Below are 11293 nucleotides of genomic sequence, written 5' to 3'. Positions count from 1 at the left end.
TAGAGAGGACGCGCTGCTTAATTAGGCTTCAGAGGAAGCGATGCTAATGGGACACGTGTTGGCATGATGCGAGTCCGCGTCCCTTTCTCTATCTCTCTCTCTCTCACGAAACACAAGCGTTTCTTTTGTTTCTCTCTCGACGACTCCGCCTTCAATCTTCTCCTCCTCTCGACGAAATCGATCTCTCCTCGATGGCTCCGTGAGCAATCAACGGTGATGTCTCCTTGTATCTCTCGCTCTCCTCGAAGCCTCTGTGATCAATCGACGATGATGTCGCCTCGTCTCTCTCGCTCTCCCGAAGTTTCCGTGATAATCAACGATGTTCTCTCCTCGTCTATCTCGCTATCCTCGTCGCCTCGTGTAGAAACATGCGCATGCATCTGTCCTCGTCTCTCTCTCTCTCCTCAACGACCCTGCGATTAATCTCTCGGCGTCTCGCGGTGTCGATCTACCCGAGGATGAAGCTCCTCCATCTCTCTCTATCGGCGTCTCGCGGTGTCGATCTCCTCGAGGATGAAAATCACTTCACACCTCTCTCAGGCCCGGAGCTCTCCTCTACGTCAATAAAAGAAAGGTAAAGCTATGGATGTTGTCATTTAAGTGTGAATCGACCTTTTATATTTTTATTAGTTTGTTGTGTTTGTTCATGCCTCAAGATTTGTCTATCTTTGTTTCTTCAGATGGTTGGAGCTAGATACGAAGGTTCGTCAAACAAGACGTCTACAATGAAGACAGGTAAAACTTCAAGACGCTTTGATCTGTCAAATGGTTGTTGTCTGAATTGTTTAAGAACAGATGAAATTGAATCGAGATAGTATCAAATGAATCGAGTGTCATGAATGGATGTTGTCTGAAATTGTTTAAGAGTTCTACTATATCATTTAGCTTCTGGTCTGAATTGAATCGAGTGTCCTGAATTAGTTTTGTATCTGTTTGTTTATCTCTTGAGTGTCATGAATGGATGTTTGTCACATGTTATTTTTCTGTGTTTCAGGTGAAAGTGACAAAGAGGGAAAGAGTAAAAGAGTGAAATAGTGGAAGCATGTCTCTTCCTTAGGTCACATGTTCTTGGATTCTTGTTACATGTTCAGTTTATCACGAGTCTTGTTGTTTCGTTGTATCAAGTCATGAGTCGTTTATTTTGTTGTTTTGTTCCATTGTGTCACGGACTTTTGTAATATGTGTTGGTTGTTTTGTTCCATTGTGTCACGAGTCTTGTATGTGTATGTCACAAGACTTGTATCATCAAGCATTATAAAGTATTTGGTTCTCTCTAACTTTGTATTCACGATTGCTCAAGATCACAACTCTCTTTCTTTGTATAATTTTCACGATTCCTCAACATCACAACTCTCTTTCTTCTTTTCATTTTCAAAATTCCTCAACATCACAAGAGCACAAGTCACTGCTTCTCACCAAAACAAGATCATCGTTTGATCACTTAGTTTTTAAACACCTTTTCACCTTCTCTTTCTCATGGCATCTTCTTCTCAAAACAATTTTGAAAATTCAATTGATGATGCATTTGATGAAAATTTTGATCAATATTTTGATCAATATTTTGATCAAGCATTTGAGAATTTTACCATTGGTCATCAAGAAGAAGCAAAAAAACAAAGAAAAAAACGAGCCTATATTAAAAGAAACCGTGAAGGGGGCAATCTTCATCTGTAAAAGACGAACGAGATGGGTATACTCAATTTGATGTTTCAGGATTCCAACACGGAGAAGAAACCGAAAGTTCACATGTCGATCTCGATTTTTCCTCAAATATGCCTACAAATCTCGTCAATATGATGGGTTTTCGAACTAGAGTCCGTGATAGACAAATGCATGAACAACTCAAAGCTGATTTGGTTGAACATTTATGGAGTAAATTTGGAGAGGATGAAGACAACAACTGAGTTCGGAATGTTTTTTTCAAATTATTCTCGTTTATTTACTAATATTTGTTTTTATGTTTTTATTTTCAAATCTATATTTTAAATTATCTTTTAGTATGTTTGATATAATAAATAATTTTTTCCTTAAAAAAAAAATTAAGAACCCCTAATTAAGCACCTACCATTGGAGCACACATTCTACTACTTTCTTATATTGAGTTTTTAAGTACATGTAAAGTACAATTAATTATTTAAATAATCATTAACCACCCTATATGGGGTGTTACGGTTAAAGATGGTCTAATAATATTATGTGATCTAATCTCAGTTTTAGTACTTTACATAATTTCATGAATTTTGCTAAATTCAAAGTGAAACATGTTTCATGTGCATGAATGTATTTATAAATATGATATGTATGGTTTAAAAAAAAACTTAGGAATAAAAAAATTTTCAAAGAATAAACCACCAACAAATTTCTAAATGTCGTTCTTCCAATCTGATATTTTTTAACTCTTAATTCCGGCCATTGGCTTACCTAAAACAACAATATCAGATGACCCTGATTTGTAAAAATTGTTCTTCAAATTTGTATTTCTCGCCATTCCTTATCCAGTACAACAATATGCCAGTCCATATCCAATACAACAATATGAGATTACCCTGACTTTATTGATTCCAAGTATTAACATAGATCTCAATAGAGACATTGCACCAGCTATGGTTCATTGTAAACCCATAACAGCTTGGTAAAACCACCAAACCGTGAACTATGAGAAAAAAGTTGATGTTAAGGGAGGCAGTGTCAACAAAACTTTATTTATTGATATGCACCAACTATGTTTCCTTGTAGGTAAAGTTTTAAAGGTGGAAAAAAAAAACAGCTACTGCGATAGAAAAGAGAGTGAAACTCTGAAGTTCCTTAGGTTGTGAAATTAAGCAATGTGGCTTCCCTTCACGCTTGTCCTCAGTAATTGATTCATTCTCATCCGGAGACTCAGCTAAAACATGTTCAACAGGTGGAAGAGCAGGGTCGACATCACCTCCTTCAGCAACGACTAACATTATCCATCCTAGCTGTTCCCTCAATGAATTCAATTATCAGACCATCAGGTTGGTTAGTCTCACAGATCCTGCTCCAGCTCCAGTCATGTCGTCACCAGGATGGTTATCACCTCCCTGCACATAAACAGAAACACACATATGTAACATAAAAGTAGCGGAGTTGAATTCAATAACTCTAAATAGTTGTTCTTATATGTCCTCTAAAGTTTTGGTCGCTGGTGGCTATCAAAGTAGTGGAATTGAATTCAATAGTTGTCCTTATGTCGTTACCAGGATGGTTATAACCTCCTGGCACATAAACAACTGCAGTTGTAACGAACCTGTCAATTTTCAATGAATGCATAGGTTGGGAATTCTGAGCCACGTGTTCAAAGCTGCAGTTGTAACGAACCTATCAATTTGCAAGCCTGCCATTATATGTTCTGTGGTCTGTGTCTCGTCATTGAAAATGATCTTCATGCCCTTCACTTCACCAACCAAATCTGCAACCAAAGAATAGTAAAAGAGGTAGGTATCATCGAGAATCACAGGGACAGACCTCGTAAATCGGTGTTAGTAATAGTAGTAGGAGATAATGGTCATACGTACAGAACCAAAACATCTTGAGAGGAATTAGATTGATGGTTGCTGCTAGCTCAACGAATTTGGTGTGTTCTGTGAATCTTATGGAAACATGGCACTCCCAAAGCCAGAAGTTTTGGTTTCTCCTCTGATATCAAAGCTGGTTAGATCGTAAATCCCTAAGTTTTGGTTAAGACGATTAACGCTAATGGAAGTATGAATAAGCGTCGACTGCGATAAATGAAAGAAACCATATATGACGATGTTAGCTTTGTTTCAATTATCTATTACAATAAACTAAATGAATCGAATGTCAAGTGGGAAACAAATATACCTTCTCATCCATCACAACCATGTCGACCCCATCAGCGCACCCCCTTTTTGACAGTCTGGCCTCCCAAAAACATAAAACCCGTGTGACTACCGTCTGGGTACACAGATCTGCCTTCAACTGGGCAAGAAGAAGCTGAAAATCAATCATCTTTAGAGGCTTAGAGCCACTGTTGGAGAGAGCTAAGAACATAAAGAAAAAGACAAAACAAAAATATTGTTTTGCAAACTCCTTTTGGGTCTATATTTATATTGGATGATCGTATGTGAGGCTGAATTGAAAGTGTTCCTCTAGGAATGAATGCCATAATTAACAACAGTTACGGTATCAGAATTAGTGAAGTGGAAGCGTCAGGGTTTCAGCTTGGCAGATTCGGCCGTCGTAGAGGAACTTCTATCGACAAAGAAAATGAGAAGATCACTGGATTTTAGTGGGCCAAGTCCTACAAACGCGAAAAAGAGTTGGCATAATGGATATTTATTGTTGTAATATTGTGGCCTATTAGAAATTATAATAACAAATATACAGGCCGGCCCACTCCACTTTTAAGATTCAGCAACCTGTAAAAATTCTCTCTATCCATGTGGCGTGAAACGCCCTTCCCCACCTGATGACGTGGAGGGCTAATGTGAGAGAAAACCTGTTTTATTATTATTGATAGATAATACAGTTATGGATAAGTTAAAAATGGGTTATCATCCAACTAACTAAGCTTAATATCTAGATATAGTTAATTAGGAGAATAATGATCCCATCTAACAACTCTTGGCGTATTTGGTAAGGTGACAGCAATGAACTTTGTAATCAAAGATGTCTTGAGTTTCTTGTAGTAAGAACCACAAAAGTTGAAGAAAAGTTTATATATAGACGTAAAACAATCAACACATGCCATTCGCATCTCAACAAAACATAGTCTTAACATTCATACCAAAAAAACATAACATATGATTGTTTTTGAGAAAGCTGAAAAATCTTCTTTCTCAACTAGAGAAAGTATGAAAGTTGATGAAAAATAAAATAGCATATTCTAAAATAGTCGCGACTAATGTACATCCCTAACGTATAATTTGAAAGACCTAACAACTTTTATTTTGTATTACCAAAATATTTACAATCATCGTATGTTCTTATTATTTATTTATTTTTGGACAAATCATATGTTATTTAACCTAAAATTTCTGATTATAAATGGACAAGTTTAGAATCAAAATGTGTAAATTTGACGTTAATGAATATTAACGTCGTTAGATATATTTTATCTTTAAGTTTGGTGAAACGACAACATCTAGCTAGCTTTGGATTCAATAAGTCTGAAGAATGTACAAGATGGAGAATCAATGAATATGATTGAGAATGTTCATAGAATGGGTAAATAGTGAGGGACCCAAGATAACATTGTGAAATAGAATATAATCATAAATGGGTCACATCTTCAAAATCTGATCAAATCACAGGGAAAAAAGAGTAGCATGTCACATGCAACCACATCATGTTTTGGCTGATCTATCACCCATACACATTGATTACAGCTCACACTTGTCGTTCGTATCCATTTGTTTTCTTGTCCCTCGAGTCCAATCTCATCTTTATGTTCTATATCCTTTTTCGAATTTTGAAGCTCCTCTGTCTTTTAGGTCCACCACCACCACCTTAATTTCAATCACTTCAAACCGGCCACTATTTTAAACCGGCCATTTTTACTATAATGAACAAATCCGATCCAAATTGTTGACTAATTTTTTGAGACATCCGCCGCTCTATGTAAAACATTATCATTTTATTTTATTTTTATGAAACAAAAAAACGATAGATAGCTCAAAGTTCATTCGGAAAACGATAAGACATAAGTTTCATTTCCAATAATCACATTTAAAAAACTCCCACAATACACAAGCTTTTAATCTAATTAAGAAGAACTTTAAAACTTCAGGAAGAGTTAGTAACTGATTAGAAACCCATTGGAATTTTTTTAAATATCATAAATTTAAAGTTGTAGTATATTTCTATTTTTTTTGGATTTTGGTGGTATCTTGTAAATTAAATCATAAAATTGGTATTTTGAGACTTTCCCTATATATTTTAACTAATGAACCAATCATCACTTGAAACAATTTGATTGATTACCCTACTTTCATTTTAACTTGAATGTTCACTTTTTGTCGTACTAATGTTCCTTTGTAGTTTAGATAATGAAAAGTTTGTAAAGACTAATAGGTCATGAATTATATCGTATGATTGCATTCTGATAAATGAGCTACTATTTATGTGTGAATATGCATATTCATATTTGCTTCTCTAGAGTATTCCAGGTAAATTTTATTATTTTAGTCTTTTTAGGCAACTATAGAGTAAAATGGAAGCACACATAAAATCATTTATTAAGCTGTGTCCAACCCACCACAAAGATAAACTCATAAAAGATTAGTTTTAAAATATACATTATGCATTATGCATGGATATATGACGATACGCCTATATAAATGCAAAAAGCCTTATCATCTTCTTCATTAAGCAAAAAAAAACTTCAAACACTTCCTCTTCTTCAGTTTTCATCTAAAACAATGGCTGGAGTTGCCTTTGGTTCTTTTGGTGATTCTTTCAGCTTGGCTTCTCTAAGAGCTTACCTGGCTGAGTTCATCTCCACTTTGCTCTTTGTTTTCGCTGGTGTTGGTTCCGCCATTGCTTACGGTTCTTAACTAAGCATACTCTAAATGATCTTTCATAATCTGTAACAGTTGGTCCATTATACTTAATGAATGTGTCACATTTATGTATACAGCGAAGCTGACGTCAGATGCGGCTCTTGATACCCCGGGGCTTGTCGCCATCGCGGTGTGTCATGGTTTCGCCCTCTTCGTGGCGGTTGCAATCGGAGCCAACATCTCCGGTGGCCATGTGAACCCAGCCGTCACTTTTGGCCTTGCTGTCGGTGGTCAAATCACACTAATCACCGGAGTTTTCTACTGGGTGGCTCAGCTTCTCGGCTCTACCGCCGCTTGCTTCCTTCTCAAATACGTCACCGGTGGTTTGGTATGTCCTCATCACAATGTCCTTACTACTTTACTAGCATAATATAATCACATTTGTTTTTGTTTCCACAAGTCAAATTTAACTGAAGAAGACATGCGTCAATTAAATCTCTACTAATGATTTCTATAAAAACAAACTTTTTAGAAACAACGAATTTATGTCATTGTAGCTTTGTTATTCTACAAAACAGAACATTTTTTTTGTTTACAAAATAATAATAACATAGTCTAGGTTCTTGGAAGACAATCTCAATCTTATAAATTAGGTTACAACTTAATGACAATATATAGTTAACAAGGTCAACCAAAAAAAACTTCATATTATAATTTAATACTTTTCGTTTGTCCATTTGTATCGTTTATGTTAACTGTATAATAGACATGTGATTTGTTTAAAGTTGAAATTATATATTAATTTAACACGGACGAGCTAGCTCAACTGGTAACACTTTAGACATTTGTCTGAGAAGTCACGAGTTCGAGTCTCGGACGGGGAGGAGTATCCAGGGCCGTAACAGGTACAGACAAAGGCTGGTTCCGGACCTAGGGGGATTAAGGCCAAAGGCCCGAACCCATCCTGGTTAAAAAAAAAAAAAGTTATATATTAATATTGTAAATTTTTGTCTAATTCAAATGAACATTATTAGAGTTTTCTTAGGTTTCCTTTCCATTAGTATACAATTATTGTCGCTGTTTAATTAATAGAAACTAATAAAACAAACGATTAAACTATGGTAAAATGCAGGCAGTTCCAACCCACAGCGTTGCTGCTGGAGTAGGAGCGATAGAAGGAGTAGTGATGGAGATCATCATCACCTTCGCTTTGGTCTACACCGTCTACGCCACCGCCGCTGATCCCAAGAAAGGTTCTCTTGGAACCATCGCTCCTCTGGCCATTGGTCTAATCGTCGGTGCCAACATCCTCGCTGCTGGTCCATTCTCCGGTGGATCCATGAACCCAGCACGTTCCTTTGGACCCGCTGTTGCAGCAGGAGACTTCTCTGGTCACTGGGTCTACTGGGTTGGACCACTCATTGGTGGTGGACTCGCTGGAATTACCTACGGAAATGTCTTCATGACTTCCGAACATGTTCCTCTTGCTTCTGACTTCTAAGCAATAAAATGTGACGGTTCACATTATGTGTTTTGTTTCTTTGTGTCTCGATCGATCTGTTTCTCTGTTTGGAGTTTGGTCCGGCTTCACTGTAACTTGTATCCAATTCATGTATGAATATCATTTAATGGAAGGCTACTTTGGTTGATAATGAATCATTTTATCTATTAATAATAGGTAGTTGTATGGCTAGTTATCAACATATATAAAAAAATCGTTTGTTACATTTTCATGATATAGTATAACAAATAATTTACAAATTAATCATTTCCCGTAGAAGTTTCGGGATCATCAATAGGCAGATTCCTAGGGATGTTCCATTCATGAGCTTTCCACTCTGGCAACTGTTGGATGACAACCTATTCAGTAAGTTTTGAATTATAAATTAGTCACATGTTCGTTACACTAGAGATTACTACTAGATAAAGAGATGGTTATTTTTTCTATTTATAATACCAATCCCGTTGAGTCTGGGTTTCCAACGTTGGTTTGACAAGCTAGTCTCCAGTTTTTTGGTTTCTGTGACAAAATCACTTTTTAATCTTAATATAATACTATAAACAAATGATACATCATACATGGTTATTAAATTCTAGTAGTTTGTGTTTCAAAAAAAAAAAAATTATAGTAGTTTAAAATTAGAATATATACCCTTTTGAGTTTCTCCTTCTCAATGTCAGTTCGTGGATTTAGAAGCTCCTTTCCATTTACAATCTGTCAAAAATGATCAGGTAATAAATTACGTTATCTGAAAAACCATCACTTGAATTATTAGTTAAGCTTATTGAAGAAATCAAAATCTTAATAAGTTTTGTTGATTATTTATTAAGAAGTTACTACTATTACATACTCCTTCCGTTTTCCGTTTTTTTATAATTGTCGTTTTGGAATCATTTTCTTGTTTCGATATAATTGACGTTTTTCCAAAAACAATGCAGAATATAGTGTCAAATGACTATTCTTACCCTGTATTTATTCTACTACGTGTTTTACATGACATGATAATTAATTAATGTCGAGGATAGAAAAGGTATTGTATTGAGTGCTTTAAATTGTGTGCAAATGTCTACAACGTCGTATAAACAAAAACAGAGGGAGTAAGATATATGCATACCTCGACCATGCAAGTGGCGCAAGTTCCTACTCCTGCGCAGTTTGACAAGGGCTTACTCTGCCAAGTTAAATGACACATTAAAATGATACTCCAAATTATTTTGATTAAGAGAAATTATCAAACCGAGTTAGAAATCATACGTAAGGACCATAGAGTTCGATGTTAGTGTCCAACATTATGTCTCTAAGTTTCTGTCCACCGCACGCTCTTCTCCAATGCACATCCGGTGTCCCGTCCGGTAACAACACCGACTAACAAATAAATCATCCACATATTAAGTATTTTTCTGTTAATTAAAAAACCGTTCAAAGTTTCGCTTTAAATATATTTTTTTCAGTATAACAACATTAAAATCTACTAATTTCTCTAATCACTTTACTTATCCTTGTGAACGATAATAACTAAGAAGAGTATAAATAACCGTTGAGTTAAGATCACTACTTACATGGACGAACGCAAAATCGACAGCAGGAGGTTCGTCATCAGGCTCAGCTGCGACTGGAGGCTGGCTCGCTGGTGCGGTGCTTATGGCTCGGATGGTTTTGGCTCTGGTGGCTTTGTGTTTTGAGCGTAAAAAGGATGACTTTGCGTTAATAAGTTTGGTTTTGTGGCTAAAGATATGAGTTGGAGATAGAGAAGCTACTAAGCCTGAACCATTCAACTGTACACTTCCCATAATCTTGCTCTCTTAACAAACAAAAAAGTCAAACGGAACCAAAAAGGGTTGGGTCTTTTAATTGGGATAATGTTTTATATCACTTCTTGAGGTTTCTGTGGAAGTGTGTGGTGCCTCCTCTATCTCTTATCCAAACGCGATTGCAAATGGTAAATGATAAAGAATAAATGTAAACGAGAAATGATAAATGGTTGAAAAAAACCTTTGAGATAGTTTTGGCTGGGGTGATAGGAATGTGATAAAAGAGGAATATTCTATAACGCATCCAACTACGTACTCTCAGTTAATGAGTTTTCCACGTCCGTCTATTCGTCTGTGGAGTGTGGACTTCATCCATGTATTAGTGTTTAGAGAATCGAAAACTTGTTTATTTACCCTGTAATTACTTCATAATCTTTTTGTGTTGTTTGTATTTTTTTAACTCGTACGGTAATGAATACAGTTTCTTGATAGATCCCTCATTCTTTATCTAATCCAACTCAAATATGTCTAATCTATTACTATAAAGTTGGGTTTTATCTCTCTATAGAGGCAAATCATGCAATGTGACAACTCTTAATTAATCACTTAATGTTTTTATGTTGAATGAGCCAAGATTTGTTATCTGAGAAATATTACATAAAAGTCATAAGAATTAGGATAACAGGTCCATCTACAATTAGCATTTTTTGAGTATTTCTTCGGGTCTGTCGTCTCCAGTTTTCAAGCACCGATGCGTTTTTGTAACTGTAGATTTAAAGCTAATCTTCCATAATCCGGCGATTAATAATTTGATGTTAATGATGACATTTAAACAATCAAATCCAACACTTTCTCATCCTTCCCCCCAACACCTTCTCGGCTTCTATATAAGTTCTTAACGATTTTATGGATGAATAAGGATTATGGCAATATATAGTAAGTGAGGGAAGGTGAAACTGGCTTCTCATGTTGTTGTTTTAACTGAAATTAAGAGAGCTGGCTCAATATTTTTTTAAGTTAAAATTTTGATGCTTGACGACGGAGAAAGTTTTATTAAGTGATATTTTCATGAATTAAAATGTAACAAACGATTGGTACCTGTGATACAGTGCCAATAGTAGGAACTTGAGCATCTGGACATGCATTTAGAGTTCATTGTCCATGCATTACTGTAGATGAATATTAACTTTTGGTTCTTAATTTCCGCCAAATTGTTCTCCACCACTTTCTGCTTTATAAACCAATCGAGCTTTGATAGCAGCAGCAACCATCTGTTGCAGGCTCAGGATTCGAATGCGCTTTCAAACAATATAACAACATCACACACAAGAATAGAGAATCCAATTTTTAATATTTACATGATGATGGTACAAAAATAAATATTACAAAATGTATCATCCACCAGAAGAGTTAGTTGGTTGATCATAATTCTTTTTCAAGTACCTGTAAGTTACATCTGCACGCTGGATTGTAGAAAGTAGTTTTCGGGTCTTCGACGACAAAAACATGTGTCCTCTGTATTTTCTTTCGGCTTTCTTAAGTACTTCAGTAGATTCATC

The 11293-nt window shown here is 35.8% G+C and overlaps 2 protein-coding genes across 2 annotated transcripts; one reads left to right on the top strand and one right to left on the bottom strand.

Moving 5' to 3' along the window:
• Nucleotides 1–6301: 6301 nt before the first annotated feature.
• Nucleotides 6302–8134, top strand: LOC106295681 (aquaporin TIP2-1). The gene is made up of 3 exons (XM_013731651.1): nt 6302–6528; nt 6620–6870; nt 7615–8134. The coding sequence occupies exons 1-3, from the start codon at nt 6321–6323 to the stop codon at nt 7981–7983; spliced, it is 828 nt and encodes a 275-aa protein (XP_013587105.1). The 5' UTR covers nt 6302–6320; the 3' UTR covers nt 7984–8134.
• LOC106295682 (photosynthetic NDH subunit of subcomplex B 3, chloroplastic) lies at nt 8058–9897 on the bottom strand. The gene is made up of 6 exons (XM_013731652.1): nt 9543–9897; nt 9238–9348; nt 9098–9154; nt 8635–8697; nt 8440–8502; nt 8058–8342 (listed from the first exon to the last, which is right to left on the bottom strand). The coding sequence occupies exons 1-6, from the start codon at nt 9771–9773 to the stop codon at nt 8244–8246; spliced, it is 624 nt and encodes a 207-aa protein (XP_013587106.1). The 5' UTR covers nt 9774–9897; the 3' UTR covers nt 8058–8243.
• Between the last annotated feature and the right edge of the window lie 1396 nt (nt 9898–11293).

The sequence above is a fragment of the Brassica oleracea genome, chromosome C5, assembly GCF_000695525.1.
Source record: "Brassica oleracea var. oleracea cultivar TO1000 chromosome C5, BOL, whole genome shotgun sequence".
NCBI classification, from domain to species: Eukaryota; Viridiplantae; Streptophyta; class Magnoliopsida; order Brassicales; family Brassicaceae; genus Brassica; species Brassica oleracea.
This window is presented reverse-complemented; position numbering and strand designations above follow the sequence as displayed.